The following is a 21,897-nucleotide window of genomic DNA, read 5'->3' as shown; positions in this document are numbered from 1 at the left end:
TATTTTTTAAATTTTTTTTTTTTAGAGCATAAAGATAAGGCTTTGTTTTGGTTTGGTTTTCTCCTGCCGGAAACTTCCCGTGAAAGCTTAGCTGGGATAGTAGAATGCACAAAACTTGTTTACATTTTCTAGGAAAAACATTTTCATTATCTGCAGAAAATTATTTGAAGAGTATAAATTGAAAATAATTAGCCTGCTTGGGTAATACTGGAGAATTTGCTCCATTGAAACTGCATGTTTCAAGTCTAGCAGGAGCATGTGTGGAAACATGCTGGTGTATCTGTTAAGCAGAATGGCTTTTTAAATTCTTATTTTTGTTAAAAAAGGGCTTTTTCTGTTTGGTGAAGGAAATTTAGGAAGGCAGGCTTGTTCCCCAGGAGGGTTATAGATCCACTCTGTGCTTTCTACTGTGCCACAGCCCTGTGGTTTTGTGGGATAGCTGTGGGGTGCCATGGGTGGGATTGACCTGGCTTAACTGCTGTTATTTAAGCAGGAGACGATCAGTCAGGAGTCACGCAGAGCTTCGGATGCCCGAGCCCAGGCAGCCCGTGCTGGGGCTCTGCTGAGGGGCTGCCAGCCCCCAGCAGGGTGCTGGGCGTGCCCAGGGCACGGGGTCCCCTCCTGCCCGCTGTGACAGGAGCAGAGCTGTGACAGTGGCGCTGAGCCCTGCGTGTGGCAGCCCCGCTGGCACCCCTTGTTTACTTGATGTCCTTAGCACTGAAATGGCAGCAGCTGGGCACTGCAGGCTGCCCCCTGGCACTTGCTGGTGGCTGGGGAGCAGGTGCCACGCTGCTCAGCCAGGCTGATCTGCTCAGGTAACCGTGAGGCACCCGCAGCTTGGACCTCGGGCCTTTAGGGAGCAGGGTGTTCAAAGAGGGGTGTAGCAGGGGTTTGTCCCGTTCTGTTTGTTGCTGGAATTAGGGAAGGGGTGCTGAGGAATGGGTGGATCCCGTGTTGAGCACCTGTGCAGTGCTGTGCACCCCCAGTACCTCTGCAGAGCTCCACTGCCATGCCTGCTTCCAGGGTGGGACAGACTGACATTGCTCCAGTGCCAGAACCTGCTGCAGCACCCTGCTCCCCACAGAAAGAAGTCTTCCTTCCCTTCCTGCCTGTGCCTGTTCCAGTGCAGGGAGCCAGGAGCTCCTCTCCCCCTCCTCTCCCTCCCCCTGGGCTCTGCTCACGGCCTGGGCAGGAAAAAGGAGCACAGATGTCCACGGTGTCTGGGAACACTGGCCTTACGTCTCTCCTTGGACAAAGAACTTTCTCTGCCTCGCTTCTCTGCGTGACACTTTGGGATCAGTGGAAAACTATCTGGTCTGTCAAATCTTCCTGCCCACTCCTGGTTCCCCACAGCTGGGGGGAGTATGGACCTTCCAGTGCTCCAGGCTGGGACCACCGCATTTACAAGTGTGGCAAGCAAAGGTTAACATCATATGAACCTTGTGGTATTATAAATACAGATGGCTTTTCATTTTCATACTGGAGAGAGTCCTGAAAATACCAGCTGGCACTGATTCTGAGGCATTACATTTGTCCCCAGTAATAAAAGACACTTAAAATTCACTTTGGAGTGTTCTAACCACAAGCAGGATAATGACTCTGCTGCTGCTGTTACACCATCATGCAGGAATCACTTAATTTTCCAGCTTTTAGCAGATGGAGCCTGTCTCACAGAGCTGGTGGTGCTGTTTGCTGTCAGGCTAGTTTTCATCAGGGTTTCTGAGGAGTTTCATCTCCCAGGCCGGTGCCCAGCGTGGGTGAGTGTGTGCCCCAGGAGAGATGAGTCCGTGGTGCCTGTGCCTTCCTGAGGCCTCCTCAGGGCTGTGTCCCACCCAGTTTGCAGCTCAGCCTGCCCTGCAGGTGCTCTGAGCTGGCTGGAGCCCTGGGGGACTGTGGGGCTGGCAGGAGTCACTGTCCTCCTGGCCCAGGGGATCTGCCCTGTGGGGCTCTGGCCTCAGGATATCGGCTGGAACTTGACGAGTCAGGAACAGCCCGTGGTGTCCTCAGGGAAGAAATGGGAAGTGAAGGGGTCAGCTTGTTTTCCTGCTCTAACACTCTGCAGTTTGCTTATGTTTTCGTTATTGAGTGAATTCTTCTTTTTGAGTTTCTTTTTAACCTTCTGTCGGTCCTCGCTGCATTTCAGAGAAGGTGGAAGCTCCCAGAAGGTGCTGTGACACCACAGCTGTGGGTGGAGTGGGAGCTGGCTCCTGCCATCCCTGGACAGGAGGGTGGCACAGCTGAGCTCAGGGATTCCCTGGAGCACCTAAAAGCTCAGTGAATTCTCCCAGAGAGCTGGGGATCACCTTGAAGTGCAAGCTGCAAGGCAGAGCAGCTCCCTTGGGTTTGCTCGTGCCACACGTGTACAGATACTTGCTCTTAGCCCAACATATGCATTTCTGATTGACCAAGGACTTCCACTGGATGTAACCCAGCAAATCTGGATACTCCTGCTGTGTGTCGTTTGCCATAAGGATGGAATTAAAGTTCTTTGGAGGAAACAGCTGAGCTGTGTGTCTTTGTGTGCTGGTGTTGGAAGCTCTCTGCACCTCTGCTGTGTCTGGGGTGAGTCACACCCCTGAAAACACTGGAGAAGATGGTGAATCAGGGATTTGCCCTGCTCTGGGATCCCACCTGCGATGGGTAATTTATTCTGTTCCCTGTTAGCGGTCTCTGGGCAGCTCCTTGCTGTGTTACTAATTAAGTGCTTGATCGATTATTTTCTAGAGCAGGGATTGGAGATGTTGGATGCTTAAGCTGATCCATTAGTGAGCTCTTGTGACGGGGAGAGAGCAGGATGCAAACCCAGCACAGTGGAAGGTGGGAAATGTGGAGGAGAGCAGTGATGGTGCTTCTTTTCCTCTGGAACGTCAGCCCCAGCTCTGCTGTGCTCCCTTTGAGTGGGGACTTGGCTGGGTGAGCCTGGCAATGTCATATTGGAATCCAAGACAATCTCTGGCATCGTGGAAGCACTTTTCCTCCCTACCTCTTTCTGAAGGGCTGCTCTCCTCCTGCTTTCCTGCTTGGCTGTGGTTTTTTCACGTTTCCAGGAGCAAATTCCCGAGCAGGTATGGGCTGTGCTCTGCGGAAGTGCTTGTCTCCAGCAGCACAACCTGGACAGGGATTTCGTTCTCAACCAGCATTTCAAGCCCTCAGGAGCAGGTTCTACTTCTCCTGTAGAGCACAGGGATTTGCAGATTTGGACCAGGGCTAAAACCTGCCTTTTGTTTTCCTGCTGAGCTCGTGCTCTGCAGTAAGTGCCAGGCAAAGGTTATTTCATTTGGGCTCGTTGGCCTGGCTGATGAGTATCCTTCCCGTGACTGTGGAGATGGATTGTCTGTCCAGAGAGGGATCATTGCTCCCCGGGCTCAGGGGTGCTCTGGGAGCTGCCACCTGAGCCCCAGAGGCCAGAGAGGGGAGGAAGGGCTCCTTGCACGCCTGGAGCTGTGCAGGAGCAGGAAGGGCTCCTTGCACCCCTGGAGCTGTGCAGGAGCAGGAAGGGCTCCTTGCACCCCTGGAGCTGTGCAGGAGCAGGCGTGCAGCGCTGCTCTGCTGGAGTGTCCCTGCCCTGGGCTGCTCCCTTCCAGGATCCCAGGTGATGCTGGGAGTCTCTGGAGGAGCTGGCTGAGATCCTGCTCACGGGGCAGGGCAGGGGATGCAGGCCTGGAGCCTGGCAGTTCCCGGAATGAGGAGAGGGAGTCCAGGGCGCTGCATTCTCCTGTCATTTGTAAGGATGATCCATAACGTGTGAACATCACCCGCAGTGGAGGCCTAATTGCGTTTCTCCAGCAATTTCCAAGGGGCATTTCCAAGGCAGCTTAAAGGAGCACTTAAGGGATAATGCTCGCAGCAGCCGGGGGGGCTCTGCCCAGCCCAGCTCCTCACAGCCAGCTCCCCCGGCGCTTTTATCCCGGGCCATTACCCCTGTCTTTACTGCCTTGCACTGCTTGTGCTGTCGGGAGGGAGGTGTAACATGACCCAAAGTGGTCCTGTGTGTTTTAATCTGCTGGTTTAATATCTTATGGCTTCCTGCCACCTTCCCTTTCTGCGCTGGAGTCGCTCCTGGAGGGTTGCTGTGCCCAGAGGCTGAAGGCAGCTCCCAGGGCTGTGGAGGCAGAGCTGTCCTGGCCTGTTCTCTCTGTGTGTGGGCACTGGGGACAGTGGTTCCCACCTGATGATCCCACTGTGGCCTGTTCCAGGGTGGTTTTTCTGTCCTGGTTGTTTTCCTTCAGCGCCTCCACCCCACATGTGCTGAAAATCAGCGGCGTTGCAAAAGCTCCTGCTGTTTTCCTCCCAAAGAAACCCGGTTCCTCACCCTGGCTTGCTGTTGGGGCACAGCTTTCCCTGCAGGCTGCATCCCAGGCTGTTTCCCGAGGGAATTCCCGCAGCTTTCAAGCGCTGTGGAGTGTTTGGATGAGAAGAGCTGCCAGCACTTCATCAGCAGCCGGGGGGAGCGGTGCTGGAATCACGGCGGGTCCCAGTGAGCTCAGTACTGGAGTTCATCCTGCCAGATGCACTGCCCCAGGAGCAGGAGGAGGATGGCAGCATTTAACAGCATTTAACCTGGAGTCACTGATCCTTGGCAGGGTTAGGGAACGCTGAGCTGGGGGGATCCGCAGGGCTCCAGAGCTGGCACTGCAGGACAGCCTGGCACTGGCACGGCTCATCGTGCCTCACAGCCAGCCCATCCTGCAGCTTTGGGCAGCCTCGTGAAACGCTCCCATTTCCCTCTTCCAGCTGTGCCCGCTGCTAAGTGCCTGCAAAATGCATCCCCGGGGGAGCAATGGTGCAAGTGAGATGGAGGTGACCTGCCGGCTGCATTAGTGTCGGTGTCAGGGTTTCTGCTAAAGGGTTCTCCCCTTCCTGCTCGCAGCCATCCCGGCGGCTCTGCAGCCCCCAGCCCCTGCCTGCTCGGGGAGGGGGCTCGGGAAGGCAATCCTCACCCAGCCCCGAGGGCTCAGGACCCCCCTCCAGTTCCACAAGAGCCCCCTGCACAGCCCAGCCATGGGGAGAAGGACAGGGGGCTGCAGAGCCTGGGCTCGGTGACAGAGAGCTGAGGAGGCAGCTCTGCCCTGATCCGCACCCGCGGCCCCTCAGCAAAGTGAAATGAAGCAGTGTGGATTTAATTAACGGCACAATCTGGCTCCGTGTGAGAGAGGGACACAAAGAGCATGAGCGTGGAAACAAATCTTTCAGGGAGTTTATTAACCCCGAGGTTAGACCGCAGACAATGAACCCCGCAGGGCCCCGGCACTGCTCTGGGGCTGGGGGGCTCGGGGGTCCCCCCAGGCCGACCCTGCTCCAGGTGCTCAGAGCAGTGAGCTAGGGCAAGACAGGCTGCTTTTGTTTGGTTTTCAAGGACAGAAATACAGCAAAGTGCTTTTCTTGTGCACTTTTCAAGGAAACAAAACAAACAAGATTTGTCCCCAGCTAGGGTAAGTGACTGACTGACTGACTGACTGACTGAATGAATGAATGAATGAATGAAGGCAAACCTGCTACATCCTCCTTGCCATGGAATTTCAGCTCCAGGAACCTCCTGCCTCCTCCCGCAGAGCTGCTTCAGGGAAAGAAAGTGCAACAACTAACATAATTTTACAGTAATGACATTGCATCACATAATCCCATGACTTACATACATATGAAGTGGTTTCTCCTGTCATGTGCTCGTGGGAGAAGGTGCCAGGTCCTTTCCCAAGTACTGTGGCCCATGCTTGGCCAGGCCCCCGGTCCCAGGCAGCATTTTTGGGATGTGCTGCTCCACTGGGGCCTGCATTGGTGTGGCTGTGCTCAGCTCTCCTCACCCCTCCCTGTGCAGCCCCAGCCCTGCTTGCTCCACTGCACCCCTTGGTGTGGGATGGCTTGTGGTGGGAAAAATGAGAAACTTTTGATCGCACAAGGAAGCAAAAGCAGTGTTTTCCTCCTTTATTGAACTTTGGCAAATAATATGTGTGTGTGGGTTTTACATCAATAGCTATAAATAAAACTTTGAAAGCAATGTAATACTTGTCATCGAGATAAAGGACATCTATTGGCACAAATCAGTGAGTAAAAACCCTTTAATGATAAAATAACATTCACTCTTTAGCTACTTTATTTGTCTGAAAAACTCAGCTTACACTCAGTTCAACATACCACCTTCCACAACGTTAAAAAATGACATAAAATGACATAATAAAATAGACCTTAAATTTCATAATACAAGTACCTTGGCAAATTGCAGGCAGCTGGAGCAGCTCGGGCAGCCCCGCCGTGGCCTCACACAGCCCTGGTGGCCTCTGGGCTGAGGGATGCAGGGGTGACAATGTGGCTGAGCAGTGGTGGCACTGCCAGCAGGGCTCTGCCGGCGCGTCCCGCTCTGCCTACTGCGGAGGAGCCTGGAAAGCTTGCTGCAAGGTTAACCACTGTTACAATCATCAGCTGTCTGACACAACCCCTGGGTAAAGTTCTGGTGGTGCCTGTCACTGTCTTTGGCAGAGAAATCAGGAGAGAAAATAACCCAATTATATCACACAGCTTTCGCTGGTACCACAACCTGCCAAGTGAAAACTCTCCTGCACCAAGGAGAGCACATCTCTGACAGACCCTCAGAGACACACGATGTCACCGCTGGGGCCTCCCCAGGAGACTGCCACTGCCCCTGCCCAGGCCCCCCTTCCAGGGGATGCAGCAGTGGGTTTGGCTTTACGTCCAGCACGGCCTGGGATCGGGGCACGCGGGGCTCTGAAGAAAACAAACCCATCCGTGAACAGGGGCTCACATGTGGACAAACCAAAAGGGGATAGATAAAGCACCCCAACAAACCTGGCCCAGGGCAGGGGGGGCTGCCATAAAGCCAAAGGAGCTCCTGATCCTGGGAAGGAGCACGGCAGCCTCCGAGGAGCAGGGAACGGAAGGAATCCAATGCCAGGGGGCCCAGCTTCTCCTCAGATGGCAATGTCACTGGAATTTGGGTCTGTGTGACACAGGCACAGCCCAGAGCTGAGCGGGACAGCCGCCCTGGGCAGAGCTGAGCTGCGTGGGGCGGGACCGGCCGGCATTTCCCAGCGTAAATGCAAACACGAGTGCGAACAGCTAACAGGCTCCATGCATAAATAAACACCACCAAGCCAAAGACCTGTCCCAAACCCAAAGGAAGAAGTTGCCATTAAGAACCACGATGCATCACATTGCTAAGGGTTTGCCTCATGCATAAACATGGGAGCGCTGATTGGCAGTTGCTAATTATAATTATAATTATAATACTACACCGTCACACAGGACAATCAGCTCTTCAGACCAAGTAGCACAAATGTAGAAAATAAGGACTTTCCTCTTTTTTTTCTTTTTTTTTTTTTTTCTCCAACAGAGCAAATGAACACAGATTGTTTCTTCAGCAAAATATGAAACTGTAAACTTTGGGCTCATTCTGCAACTTTTCCCCCATCCATAATAACAAAAAACCCCAATGGGAAGAAAGACTGACGTACATTTTTAAGCGCACCTTCTCCGTCTAGTACAAAAGCACAACCTAAAACATATAAAGCTTCTTCTTCTGTTTTTTTGTTTTTTTCCTTTTAAATCACAGTTACCCAAAAGAAACAGTGAATAATTTCTTACATACGCTATAATAACATTACGCTAAACAGCTATTCTCTATGAGGTATATCTGAGAAAATTCGGGGAGGGATTGCACGGTCTGCGTTGCCAACATGCCCAGTTCGTCATAAAGCTTTGGAACCATGGAGGAAGAGAGATCGGGGACAGGGGGAGGAGGAGGAGGAGAGCCTTTGGTATCATCAGGAGTCTGTCCTTTGCAGGGCTGCATTGCAAAGCACCACAGTACAAAAGCCCACCAGGTACGATTCGGCGGCCCAGTCAAAGCTGAGGTATTCACAGGAAGAATAAAAAAAAAGCACAGAGAGGTCTAGACTGGCAAAATCGTTGCTTTGGTTCAAGCAAGGCACTCGTCCCGTGGTAACGTCACTCTTTGCAAGTGAAGCAGGGGTCGGGGGGCCGCGGGGACCCTGCCAGCTCTGGGGGCTGTCTGTGTCCGGGGGCAGGGGACAGCGGCCACCCCGCCAGAAGGCATCCTGAGAATTATTATAGCTTTGTAGTGAGGGAACACAGAGACAGGGAGAAGCACACTTGGCAAGTCCTACCAACACAGACTCAAAGCCCCAAAGAAACAAATAAAAGGCAGCACTCAATCGCAGCGGAGCGTTTGTGTGGGTGACCTCCGGGAAGGCAAGGGCACGGCCCAGGCACATCCCCCCGGGAAGGGGATCTTGGGTTTGGGCTGGGCTTGGGGCTCAGGGCAGTGCCCGGGCTGGGCTTGGGGCTCAGGGCAGTGCCCGGGCTGGGCTTGGGGCTCAGGGCAGTGCCCGGGCTGGGCTTGGGGCTCAGGGCAGTGCCCGGGCTGGGCTTGGGGCTCAGGGCAGTGCCCAGGCTGGGGGCAGTGCCCAGGGCTGGGCTCAGGGCAGTGCCCAGGGCTGGGCTTGGGGCTCAGGGCAGTGCCCAGGGCTGGGCTTGGGGCTCAGGGCAGTGCCCAGGGTTTGGAGCAGTGCCCAGGGCTGGGCTCAGGGCAGTGAGCAGTGCCCAGGGCTCAGGGCAGTGCCCAGGGCTCGGGGCAGTCCCAGGGCTGGGCTCAGGGCAGTCCCAGGGCTCGGGGCAGTGCCCAGGGCTCGGGGCAGTGCCCAGGGCAGTGCCCAGGGCTCAGGGCAGTGCCCAGGGCTGGGCTCAGGGCAGTGCCCAGGGCTCAGGGCAGTGCCCAGGGCTCGGGGCAGTGCCCAGGGCTCAGGGCAGTGCCCAGGGCTCAGGGCAGTGCCCAGGGCTCGGGGCAGTGCCCAGGGCTCGGGCAGTGCCCAGGGCTGGGCTCGGGGCAGTGCCCAGGGCTCAGGGCAGTGCCCAGGGCAGTCCCAGGGCTCGGGGCAGTGCCCAGGGCTCAGGGCAGTGCCCAGGGCTGGGCTCAGGGCAGTGCCCAGGGCTCAGGGCAGTGCCCAGGGCTGGGCAGTGCCCCTCGGAGCATTGCTTCAGCCCCTCAGACAGCACAGAGCCCGCTCCAAGCCCCGGTGCCAAAGGGCACCGCTAATTGCCCGAACAAGCAGCTTGCAAGTAATCACTCAGGAATGATGCTAATGGAGCTTAATGCAGCCTCACTTCATTGCTAACTCGAGAAAAGTAATTAATTGATTTTTATCTGAAAACGGTAATTGTAAACACAAGCGAAGGTGAGCAGAGGCAGCAGCCCTGGCTGTGCACGGGCCCGCTCAGCGCGAGAACAAGGACAATTAGCGGTGCTAATTGCTGCTGCGGAGCGCCCGAGGGACCCGCAGCACGGCAGGGGCACGGCAGGAGCAGCGGGGCATCGGGAGCACGGGCAGGAGGCAGACCGCGCCGAGCGGGACATCTTTGGTATCTTTGGTATCATCCACACGAGAAAATTACAAATGGAAAAGTCAGTGAGGTAGCCTCTTTGGTTCTCACTAGAAATAGAAAGGTTTTTTCTGGGGTTTTTTCTTTTTTCTTTTTTTTTTAATTTTTTCTTTTTTTTTCTTTTTTTTTTTTTCCCTTTTTTTTTTTTTTTTTTTTTCCACACACAGAAGTTCATTCTTGGAAGCAGCTACTTTAAGGGTTTCTCTCTTTTTGCTTGGCATGGGTTATTTTCCCCCCAGCTTAAGTTTTAAGAAGCCACAAAGTTCAGGCAAAGTACCCCAGTGTCTTTTTTTTTTTGTTTCCTATTTTTCTGGACGCACAGTTTTAGGTTAAATATTCATTGCTTGTCCTCAAAGTTCGCTCTGCTGTTCTTACAGGAAACCAGCTGTAGTGCTTTATAGATAACTCTAATTAAAAAATAAAAACTCTACAAGGGCATCCCCGGGTGACGATGAATAAGTTAAATAAATAAGTTATATTATGAAGGCTTCACGTGCCATAATAAAGCTATGTCACACTTTCTAATCAGGAGGGAAGAGATTAACTTAAATAATTTAAACAATTAAAATGAATTAAAAGAAGGAATTAAAACTAGACTTCTGTTTTGTGGAAAGAGTAGTTCTTGCCCTGTCTGACAGAAGCTGGCTGCTCTACGCAGCAGTCCCAGCTCTGAGGTGTATTTACTAACAGGCTCTGCATCCCCGATGCAGTCCCACGGAGAAATAAGCAAACTTACTCCCAAATGGCTGAATTAAATAGATACAAATAGCTACCAGCAGCGCCTGACCCCCCTCTACATTCAGGCAAAACTCCCACTGAATTCAAAAGCTAAAGCGAAACACAATGGGATCCAGGCTGAACAGAGATCTCAGGACCTGCCCTAAGACTAAATTAAATAAATTACATTATTGATAGATAATATAGCGAGTTAAAACCCACAGGTGTCTGGAAAAAAAACCTAAAACCATTTCAAGCTTTGCCTTCTTAAAAAACGTAACCAATAAAAACTCCCCATGATACATATAAAGGAGGCCAAGTAGAAAGCTTCCCCGTGCCGGACAAACGCTCGGCAGCCGCGGGCAGCAGGGAAGCCGCGTCCGAGGCGGCTCCTCCGGACAGCCCCGCTGCCCTCCCGCGGGCTCCCGCGGCTCTTTGGGCTCGGCTGTAGGCAGAGGCACCCTCGGGAATCCACGGGAAGTCACTGAGCACATCCCCCGGCGAGGTTCCGAAGCCGAATTCATGCCGCTGTGCCCAGGCTGTGGCTCCGGGCTGCTGTGCTGGGATGCTCTGCACACACGAGTCTTTGGCAGCACAGTAAATAAAGCAGGTGACACACACGGCTCTGGGCACTCACCAGGAGCTGCGACAGCAAGCACAGCCTCCCCAACACTCACACAGCCCCTCCTCTCAGGGAGCTGCCCATAAAAGCCACCAGTGAAATGGAAGACGTCACGGGGGCCGGGAGAGATGCGGGGATGAAGAACGCAGCAGGATCTTGGGCTGAGAATGGATTGGGACTCTTGGTAGCTTGGAGGCCCCAGCCCAGAGCAGCCTCGTTTGTGTTGTTACTCTGGAATGCTGCACTGCCACAGCTTGGGGAGAATTTCATTGAAATTTGTAACTCAGTGCCTGATCCAAGCTCCCTTTGCTGGGGCTGTTGGAGGAGCTCTGAGCAGGGCAAAAAGGCCAGACCTTTGCTCCCAGGCTTCTGGCAGCTCCCCCTGCCTCTGGGGAGGTGGGAGGCAGAGCTGTGGCCATGTGGGTGTCCCCAGGTGGGTGTCCCCAGGTGAGGTGTCCCACACGCCTGGGCTCGTTCCCTGTGGGACACAGTGCACTTCCCTGCCCTCTCACTGCAGGAGGGAGCTCTGGGGTTTCACTGCTCCTGTGCCACCCCCTGCCACTGCAGGGGGACAATTCCAGGATGAGACAGCTCCCCTGAGGGCACTGCCGAGTTCAAGATGCACCAGGGCTGGTCTGATGGACACTTGGGTGGGAATGACAGTGAAACTTCAGCTGAGCCTGCTCCACAGCCTGCTGGCTCCAAACTCTGCACTCAAACATCTGGCACTGGGGTGAAGAGCCCTCAGGACACATCAGGAGAGATTGGGACCATATTTTTTGCAAGTTTGTTTCATGTCTGGCTACAAGGATTCTCCAAATCTCTTTGGAATCTGCCAAAGGACCCTCTGATCCCCAGAGCAGGCACGTGCTTTCAGTTTAGCTATGGGGATCCTGAATTTGCTTTCCTGTCCTGAGCAGACATGGCTTCTGGATTTTTTTCTATTTTAAGTGCAGCCATTGGAAAGTGACTGCAGCAGTTCTGTGAAGCAGTTGAAGTGAAGCCCTTGTTTGAAGGCAGAGAGGAGCAAACACACTCCGGCTCTGGGGATAAATTGGACATGTCATGATCTGGATCACCATGACCTGGGTCAAACAGCATTACAGGCTAATATGTCAGAAGCACTCCTGAGCTGCCCCAGGAGCTGCTGAATACTCGGGCTTGGTTCAGGTGGAGGTTTGGAGCCGGGCTGTGGTGCTGCTCAGCACTCACAGTGACAGAGAGGGGATCACACATATTGCAAGTTTCACCCCGGGGAGGAGAAAGAGGGGTGGAGGTCACGTACAGGAGGGTGGCTCTCACAGCTCCAGACACACAGGAGACCAGCACACAGGTCACAGCCAGCCCACAAGTGCTTCCTGGAGGGAGGAGATGCAGCAGGGCAGCACCCCAACACCCTGCACTCGGAGCCCGTGCAGCTCCCAGGGAGATGCTGTGTGGGGCAGAAACAGGGAAAACACAAAGGAACCCACCCTTCTGGCTGCACCAAGACTCACGAGTGGTTACCTGTCCAGAGATCAGTGGGGTTATGTGCATTAGTCGTGCAAGAGGAGAAACAAACTGAAACACAAGTAGTGAGAATCCTCATCTTTGGTATGGTAGCTGTTGAGGTTTTGGTTGCTCTGTTCCTTGTTCTTTTGAAAAAACTGCATAGGCACAAATTAAAGACAATCTTCAACTTTAAGAGGACTTGAGTTGTCAAATGAAGCAGCAATTGTACTGGCTTTGCTTTGTTCTCATTCTTGTCAACCCTTTCTTTGAGATCTGCTTCCGAAAACGTCCGAGATGTTCGTAGAACACAGTGTGGGACTCGTTTGCTTCCTGACATGCTTCCTTGGTTTTTTTAAATTTTTCTATTTTATCTTTCAATGGAACAGTTTGTTGCAGAAGAAGTAGGTGCAGAAAACGTTTCTTTGGTTTCGATTAAGCAGTACATATAAAAAGTCTCAAGTGTCTGTGGCGGAGCGCGGCCGCGGCCGTGCCGCCGCCGGGGCGGCCCCGCTGCGCGGAGCTCAGAGGGGGCTGGCCAGCCCCCAGCGCCAGCCAAGCACCCGCGAGGAGAATGGCAAGGTACAAACATCTTTGGCTTGCAGAAATCCTGTCTCTTTGGTGTGCTGTGTTCCTGCCGGCCCGGGGAGCCGGCAGGGAAAAGGAACTTGGGGATGCGGTAGAGCTACACGCGGCACATCTGAAACGCTGAAGGGCTTGTCTCTGTTTCTTTTCCTGCTTGAAAGTACCATAAAATACTGATAAAAGGAACAAAAATGCACTGAACGCTAAAAAGGTTTTGGTAACAGCCGTTGCCGAGGAGAAACCAGATTCCCAGAAACTAAAAAGGATGTAATAATGCAAATTAATCGAAGTCATCCAAAACATTGTGTTTGCTCCATGAACTGTAGCAGTTCCATCGGCCTCCTGAGTGTGCATTAGGTACAAACACAGAGCTTGTGAGGAACTGCCAGCTGTGCTTGAGGCTCGTGCGGTGTTCCCGGGCTGTCAGGCTGCAGCTGGCACAGCCGCCCTGGCAGCCCAGGGCCGGACGTGGCTGCAGCTACCAGCCTTGTGCTTGATACTTCGAGCTCAAGAGAACCGCACTTTTCTGATCCGAGAACGAGCTGATTCAACTAAACTAGAGAAACAACCAAAAAAACCCTGAATCTGATTTTTTTTCCCTTAAAACACGTAACAAAAAACCATGCCTGAGTTTAAAAACAGGGTCTTGGGTTGTCAGTATCCGACTCTGTGCTCCGTTGTGGCGTGGCCGCAGGGTGGTGTGGCCAGCACACGGCAGGCACCGGGCACGGGAGGCTGCCGAGCACGGGAACCCGGGGCTCAGGAGAAACCTGCCTCAAGAACGACTCCCTGCGTTTCAGACCTGCCTCGCCTGTCCTGAGCAAAGGATTGTGTGGAGAGAGGGTGACGTGGAGCCTGCTAAACTGCCGGGAAGCCGTAGGAACGTCCTGGGGACCGGCTGGCTGGGCTTGGCTGCGGGGATTGTGCTTTAGTCTCCAGCGAGGGCCGTGCCGCGGAGCCGCGCTCTGCGCCCCTCACGCCTTGGTGCAGCTGCTGGGGGCCGACGAGGAGCCCCCGGAGCTCAGGTCGTCCTGCCACTTCTCCAGGCTGCGCCGGCGGGCGTTCATGAAGAAGTTGCTGACGGTGGTGAGCTCCAGGCCCAGCTGCTGGGAGATGGTGATCTGCATTTCTTTGGAGGGACGCTTGTTCTCCTTGAAGATGGCGAAAAGCGTTCGGCGCTGGAGGTCCGTGAAAACCAGGCGGGATTTCTTCTGGGAGTTGTTCCGCTCTTTGTTGGGCTCTTGCTCTTTGCGTTTGCAGGCTGGGAGGGGGCGGCAGAGACAGAGAGAAAGTGTCAGGGTGGTGCCCACAGCCCCCACCAGCCACCCCGATGGCAGGCACTGTCACACGGTGCGGGCAAGTGTCACCAGCTGAGCCAGCACCACTCTGGCACACGGGAGCAGAGGGCTCCAGAGGAATCCAGTGGGCCACATTGCTTTTCTATCCCCAGTACCTCTCAACAGCCAGGAGTAACAGCTGTATGTAAGTTTTGTCCCTTTAAACAGCCCAAAGCAAACCCCAGTCAAAGCTCCAGCAGCAGCAACTTTGTGTGAGCACCAAGGGGAAAAAGCACCGTGGGCCTCCTTGGCCTCCCAGGCTCACCTGGCCCTGCCCTGCTGCCTGACTCCGGCAGTGCCACCACCCCGGGCACCGCCCCCATCGCCTGTCCCCCTTCCCGGGCCATGTCCCGAGGGTGAAGCCAGCCGTCAGAGCTCAGGTCACGCAGGGCAGCAGTGCTGGAGCATCACTGAGCCATGCTAATGGATCCTAAACCCATTCGTATTAATAGCTGCTCTGTATTTATTAGCAGAGAGAGAACAGCAAGTGCTGAAACCAATACCACTGCCGGAGCACACCCACACTTAAAAATAGCCTGCCCAGGCCGTCTGCACCGGGCACAGAGAGAAAATCCATATGTTGACATGGTTAGGTAATGTGCTGGGACAAAATGAGCCCAGAGAATTGATAAGCAGGCGGGTTTTAAGCAGCCCTGTTAAATAATTCCGCAGGTCTGGAATGTGAAATGAAGCTGGCCCAAAAGTAAAAGTCAGACTGTGGAGATGTCTGTAATTAACCCAGTCAGGGCTGTACCTGTGTGGAGCCTGGCTCAGCCACCGTGGCACAGAATCTCACAGCATTTCTGCAGGAAACTGGGGTATTTTCTTGGCGTGCCTGACCCTGACCCTCTGAGCTGCCAAATTCCAGTGGCTGCAGCCGAGCTGCCCCTGGGAGGGAGGTGAAGGTCAGACCTCAAAGCACCCCAAAGCACAAGAGAAGCTGGTCAGGGTGAGCCTGCACCTGGCCCCAGTGGCCAGACTCACCTCTCCGAGGCCATTATCCCAGAGGCAGCAGGAGGGAAGGATCTGGGCTCTCTGACTGCACCTCTGCCACTGCAGACAACACCCAGCTGCCTGTCTGGGCTGAAAAAGCAGATGTTAAGCTGGGTTCACTTGGACACGTGTCCAGAATCCACATGGCAATGTCCCTGGTGCTGGGCACATGATGAGCAGCAGCATCTTTGCTGCAGCTTCTAATCGGTTCCGGGACACTGGGACCAGTGGAGTGTTTCCTACCATCACTAATTTATGTCCTGAGATACTCTGCGTTTTACAGTTATTGGTATCTGATGATAAATAATGCAGAGGTATGTGCTTTTTGATGCATTCAGTAAATACTTTCCTTGAACTGTTGAGTTTGCTCTTGAAAAGGCCCCACAAAGGCAAAGGCTGCACCTGACGTGCAGCTCTCAGCAGAGAAAAATGGGGTGAGCACTCTAATAAAATCAAGTGATTTTCCGGGAAGAAAGAGAAAGGTTTTAACAGCACAGGGAAGGGAAGAGACCATCTGGATTCTAAGCACAATTTGATTTATTAGCTGTGGTTAAACCTGAACATATCCTATGGAAGAAAATGGACAACCAGCAAGAACTGAAAGCCATAATTGTGGAAAAAAAAGATACACAAAAATATAAAATAAAATATTTTCCTTCTGCATTGCATTAAAGATGCTCTTCAATAGAAAGAGTACAGGAACTGCTCAGAACTGGGGTGAGTGCTGCCTCCTGTAGCATGGACTGAAGTGGTGCCCCACGACTCAAAGGGCAGGGTGCAGGGACCCAACGCTGCACTGTGACACCCTGAGTATCATCACACTCAATTTCCCTACTAATAGTTCATTTGCCTGACTTTCTGCAACAATGACTCTGATTTTCCATTTTCTCCCCCACAAGAGAGGAACCCAGGCATTCCAAACAGCCACAAACCCTGAAAATGTCCGGAAGCTGTCGTGCTCAGCTCAGTCCCACCCTGTGAGCCCTCAGGCACGGGGCAGGGACGCTCCAAGCCTCCCTCAGCTCCTGCACCTCTCCAGGAGGGAGGCAGAGATGAGGACACGAAGGTCACCAGCATCAGAAGGAGGAAGAGGCCCGGGAGGGGCCCCAGGGGCTGGAGCAGCCCCGGGAGAAGCGGAGCCACGTGCCGGGATGCTGGGAACATCACCAACACAGCTCCTGTGCCTCTCTGCCCCTGGATGTTCTAATAACAGCAGAAGTGACTCTGCAGCCACGAAACAAAGAGCAGGGCTAAGAAGGAGCCAAGCAGAGAGCAACGTTCCCTTAATGCAGCAGAATGTCCTCAGTCTCCACTGTCCCTAGGACAAGCGGTGAATATTGATCTGCCCGTGTGGTTTGTGTGGGTGCAAAGTCACCCAAACCCAGTTATCCGGCTGATGGAACTGAAACTGCTCCTCCATTCGATTTTGTGAGGGAAATGCAATTACCCTGGTAATCCAGAACACAATGAAATGACCATCAAAACATTTTCTAAAGATTTCACATGTTTTCCTTTTGCTCTGATTCACTTAAAGCAACCCCCTGTATATCCCTGTTACTACAATCTTTCAAAAACTAGGCCTCAGAAATCAATTTGATTACCTCTCTGAATTAAGTATGCACGAATGAGAGCGATTGAGATCAATACAAATTAGGTTAAGTACTCCGCTGTGTACAAAATCATTATGGAACAAGGAGCAATCAGAATGAAGATGCAAATAATCACATTGTCGGGGTGGGCAGCCAGTGCTGCTCATCCCAGCTGCGGCACACACACCGAACTCCTAATTCCTGCAACGCCAGGAATGCCCTTGGTGGCATTTATCCAGAAAAACAGATTGGATGCGTAGCACAAAGTAAATTCTGTTCTTCCAGAGAAGGCCTGCTTGCTCAGCCATTGTAATGGGGAGGTGCTCCCTGTTTGCAGGGATTCCTGCGATGCTCTGAGAAAGGAGCTGACAGCCTGGCTGTTTCCAGCCAGGAAGGTGCTCTCTTGGAACCCCACCTGATTTTTCCCTCTCACCATGGAGGAGAGGAAGGTGTGTGGGAAGCCCTCCGAGGAAGACCTCTGCTCCTCCTTCACCTCCTGCAGCCAGTGCTGCTTGCCAAAGCTTAATGCCTCGGCACAGGCCCCGTGCTCCCACCCCATTAGGAGGGGATGAGAGCTGCTGGAAAATCACCGCTGCTCATAAATATGTTCCCTGCTTACTGAGAGATATTTTGGTCTCGGAGACAATTTGCGTTTTGGGAACCTGCCAGCCTCTATCGCTTGTCTAATAATTCCTCTGAGCAGCATTTACCAGTGGTTTGAGTCCCTTTTTTCACAACGGAGCAGTTTGATTTTATAGCTCAAAACCCCCAAACAAGCCCAAAACACTCCAATTTCTTTTTTGATTGCATTTCTCTCTGCCATCAGCGAGTTGTCTGGCTGATGCTATCACCAAATCCATTTGAGATGAGTCTGTTTGGTATGATTTCTGTGTGCAAACCCCTCTATAAATCAGAGAGCCTTTTATGTAAAAGTCTGCAAGATTGATAGAGCTGGATACAAAATCTTTTACCTTGGAAAAAGAGATGTATTATCTGTCCCATTGGATATAGTGCTTTCCCTGCATATTCATCGCCCAGCTACGATGGGCTTTTTCCAGAGAAGACAAGATGGGAGCCTTAAATACAAATAAATTAATAAATTGCGGCGATTAATAAATTGGGGGCAATTTTCAGCTGGAGAGGAATACTTGAGTTTGGGATATTTCAGTTCAAACAGTGATGGGCAAGAGATACATGGGAAAAAAAGGAGGGGGGGAATCTGATAAGGAAATAGTGAAGAACAGCTTCAGAATGAGTAACACGATGACCAATTAATTGTTTCTTTTAAAAAGTAGGGGAGAAAATACAGAAATTCATTTAATCCAAAATGTACTCAGAATTAACTTCATCAAATAATCAAGAAACCGATAAAACTCATTTGCTTTGCAAAAACAGGATTCAGATTTCCGTGTGGCAGAAACGCCTCCAGAAATGATGTGGAACAAAGAGCTGGGGCAGGGGATTATTTTGGAAAGTTGGTACATGAGAAATATGATTTATCAGCCAGCACCACAATTTACCGCATGGATTGTTCAAACACAACCACTAATCTATAGCTGAAGAGAGCACCGATATTTCAAGCCCCTAAGCACCTTTCAAAGGACCTTTACATACCTGTATATTTAGTTCAACGCTAAGAAATAGCTTTATAAATAGGTAACGAGCCTGATACAGACGTTATCATGCCTTCATTTTTAGCTGGGGATACAGACAACAAAACAGTCTCAAAATCCAGGGAAGAGCCATTTGGTAGGGCACAAAGAGCACACTCTGTGAGACCCCTCTCCTTGTCCTGGGGCACTTGGGGTGCGACCGTGCCACCGCCCACTCCTGGCACTGCCACCCACGGCTGGCCGGGCCCGGGCTGGCAGGGTCCGCGGCCACCGCCCGCCCCGCGGCCTCGGCTGGCTGCTGCTCCTGCTCCTTCCCTGTTCCGCCCCTCTCCGCCGCTCTCCGTGGTGCTGACGGGTCAGAGCAGGGCTCGGCCAGCTCGGCACCAGTGAACCGCTGACGGCCTTTTGGTACGAGAGCGTTCAGTCATCCATAAGGGATCCGGCACCGCAGAGGGTGAACAGGCGGCGGAGCGCTCTGCTGACCCCGCACAAATTTAGGGACTGTCCGTCGGGGCTTTCCCCAAACCTTCCAGGGCAGCCGGCAGCGCCCGGAGCCCCGAGCCCCGAGCGCCCCGAGCCCCCGGTCCCGAGCGCAGCCCCGAGCCCCGAGCGCCCCGAGCCCCCGGTCCCGAGCGCAGCCCCGAGCCCCGAGCGCCCGGCGGGAAGCGGCACCAGCCCCTCTGGGGCCCGGGAGGGCACTCGCCGCTTCCCCGGCTGCAGCCGCGGCCAGACACGGGCACGGGCACCCCAAAAGGGCGCTCTGCCCTCGAGCACCCACAAACCCCCCGTGCACAGCGGGTCCTGCCCGCACAGAGCCCCCAGCACCCCAAAAGGGCGCTCTGCCCTCGGAGCACCCACAAACTCCCTGTGAGTAGCAGATCCTACCTGCACAGAGCCCCCCCAGCAGCGCCCCCCCCCACAGGACTACTAAAGACCCCCACGAAAATACAATAAGCACAGAAATAATAACATTGAATTAGATTAGGTTAGAATAGGATAGACAACACTATATATCTTCTATCATAAGAAAAAATACTAAGCACACCCCACATGGCTCCCACAGGGAGAGGGGGATTTCCCTTCAAGGACAGCAGATTTCCACCCCACTTGGGAAAAATTTCCAGGAGTGTGGGGCAAATAGCTGGTGGGTATTTTTTGTTTTTAAAAACCTGAAATACTTGTGGCATTTTCCCCATGCTCAGAGGGATTTAAGCAAGTGAGTAAAGGGGGAGAAGGAAGCACTGAGGCAATGGGGCCGCATATTCACACGTGGTAATAAAAGGAAATTAAAATAATCGATTTCCTGAAGGGAAAGGTAATTTGCAAAGGTCTTTCCCGCTCCATGGGGAGTCCACGGCCACTCAGCACCTGAGCTCTCTCCAAACTTTCCTCCTGGATGCAGAGGCATTCAGGGGGCCTGCTAAAGCAGAGATCCAGAGTTATACAGGCAGAACTCTGCATGCGGCTGTGATTCCTGATTTTCTGCTCTACATGCAGGGCTCCACGGGGAACCCCCAGCCGGGACCAGTGCTGGGAAGGAAAAACACCAGCCACGTTACTGGAAATGAGCCGGCTCAGGTTCCAGATCAATGAAAACTGGGTCCACGCGTTGATGCTCCTGTTGCCAGCATTAATGCTCTTTTAATCTTCTAAACATTATCTGCATCGATTTCCCTCTCGATACACGTTTGTTTGTGAAGGCGACATCACCGCGTGCTCGGCAAAAACCCCAAACCCCTTCTGTGCCTCTGACACCCCTGTCAGAGATCCCAGCACCTTCATTTGGCTGCGAGCAGAGAGGAGCGGGATGCCCGCGGGTGCTGCAAGGGACGAGAAGAGTTTGCCTTGGAGCCGAGCAGGGGATCAGCGTCCCTGTCCCGCAGGGCAGCACAGCCGGGACTGCCCGCAGCTCGGGAAAGCCCAAGCACTCCCCACGGGGATTCTGGAGACCCCAGGCCGTGCGCGTTTGACCTCTGGTTAGAGGTCGGCCAGGGATTAGGGCCATCAGTCATCCACGGCTCCTCTTGGCCCTGCTCCGCCGCATGCCAGCCTCTCCCGGCAGCTGCCCTTCATGCGGGAACTCTGTGTGCCCATCTCCCTGCCGCAGAGACCCCCGTGCCCCCTCAGAGCCCTCCGGGAGTGCCGGCAAGGCGGGCAGCTCTGGGGACAGCCTGCCCACTGGGAAATCCCTGCCCTCGTCGGGATCAATTGAAATAAAAGAAGGGCAGACTCGGGGACACAAATATCCCAGGGTTTTCATCGCTGTCAGAGCAGCGCGCCCCGGCCCCTGGCCTCCCCGCCGTGCTGCGGTTTGTCCCACGCGTGTCTGGCCGTGCCACAGTCCCCCGTGGTTTCGGGGGAGCGGGAAGGCAGCCCGGGCTGTGCTCCACGGCGGGGCCCGGCCCGCACCCGCGCGGAACCGGCCGGGGGGCGCCCCGCACGGCCTCACGGCAGGGACAGCTCCCGCCGGCTCTGTCCCGCTCATCTCCGCTGCGGGGGTCAGTACCGGGGCTCGGTACGGGGGGTCGGTACCGGGGTCGGTACCGGCGTCGTTACCGGGGGTCGGTACCCGGGGTCGGTACCGGGGTCGGTACGGGGGTCGGTACGGGGGTCGGCACCGGGGTCGGTACGGGGGGGTCGGTACCGGGGTCGGTACGGGGGTCAGTACGGGGGTCGGTGCCGGGGGTGGTACCGGGATCGTTACCGGGGATCGGTACCGGGGATCGGTACCGGGGGTCGGTACCGGGGTCGGTACGGGGGTCGGTGCCAGGGTTGGTACCGGGATCGTTACCGGGGATCGGTACCGGGGGTCGGTGCGGGGTCCGGCCCCCGCCCGCTGCCGCCGGCCCCGCCTGTCCCGGGACGCGGAGCCCCCCCCGGTGCGCCCCGCAGCCCCGGCAGCCGCAGGAGGGATGCGCACCGAGAGCGCGGTGCGGTGCGGAGCGCGCACCTTCAGCACCCGGCCCTGGAGAGCAGCCCCGGCCCCGCCGCCCGGCAGTGGCAGCGGAGCGCGTCCCTCCGCCGGCCCCGAGCCCCGCACGGCCCCGCCGGACAGAGCCGCGGTGCCTGCGCTGCGGGAGGCGGCTGAGCTCCGCGCAGCCCCGCGGTTCACGGCGGAGCGGGAAGCGGCCGCGCCGGGCCCGAGAAGGACGCACTGCGGGGCCGGCCGGCCGGCGCTGCGCCCCGAGGGTCGCGCTGCGCTCCCCGCCTGGCACAGGCGTGCACTTACCGGCTAGCCGCAGGGCAGACATCCTCTGGAACTCCGGCTCCTGCAGCCACTTCCACATCCTGCGGAACGTCTCCCGGCCGGACTTGAGTTTACTCCAAGGCTTGGGGTTCCGCAGCAAGTCCGAGAGGGTCCCCTGGGAGCGGCAGAGCACTCGCTGGGCGAAGATGGCCTGCGGGATGCTGTAGCGCTTCAGCTCCGCCGTGATCCTTTGTGCCACCTCCTTGGTGTTGATCTCCTCGAGCTGCCCCGCGCCGCTCCCCTGCGGGCCGGCGGCGGGGGGCGGCCGCTCCCGGCCGGCGGGCAGCGCGGGGCC

General features: G+C 54.7%; 1 protein-coding gene across 1 annotated transcript in view; it reads right to left on the bottom strand.

Moving 5' to 3' along the window:
* Positions 1-11,671: 11,671 nt before the first annotated feature.
* ONECUT2 (one cut homeobox 2) overlaps positions 11,672-21,897 on the bottom strand; it is an 11,307-nt gene continuing 1,081 nt past the window's right edge. Inside the window, exons 2-3 of the mRNA XM_039708423.1 lie at positions 21,585-21,892; positions 11,672-14,084 (exon numbers count right to left, since the gene is read on the bottom strand). Of these exons, the coding sequence (XP_039564357.1) occupies positions 13,798-14,084; positions 21,585-21,892 (595 nt within the window). The 3' untranslated portion in view covers positions 11,672-13,797. The remainder of the gene's footprint in view (positions 14,085-21,584; positions 21,893-21,897) is intronic.

Source organism: Passer montanus, unplaced genomic scaffold, assembly GCF_014805655.1.
Source record: "Passer montanus isolate IOZ18808 unplaced genomic scaffold, ASM1480565v1 scaffold200, whole genome shotgun sequence".
Classification (NCBI taxonomy): domain Eukaryota; kingdom Metazoa; phylum Chordata; class Aves; order Passeriformes; family Passeridae; genus Passer; species Passer montanus.
The sequence above is the reverse complement of the archived record's forward strand: the minus strand, read 5'-3'. Positions and strand labels throughout refer to the sequence as shown.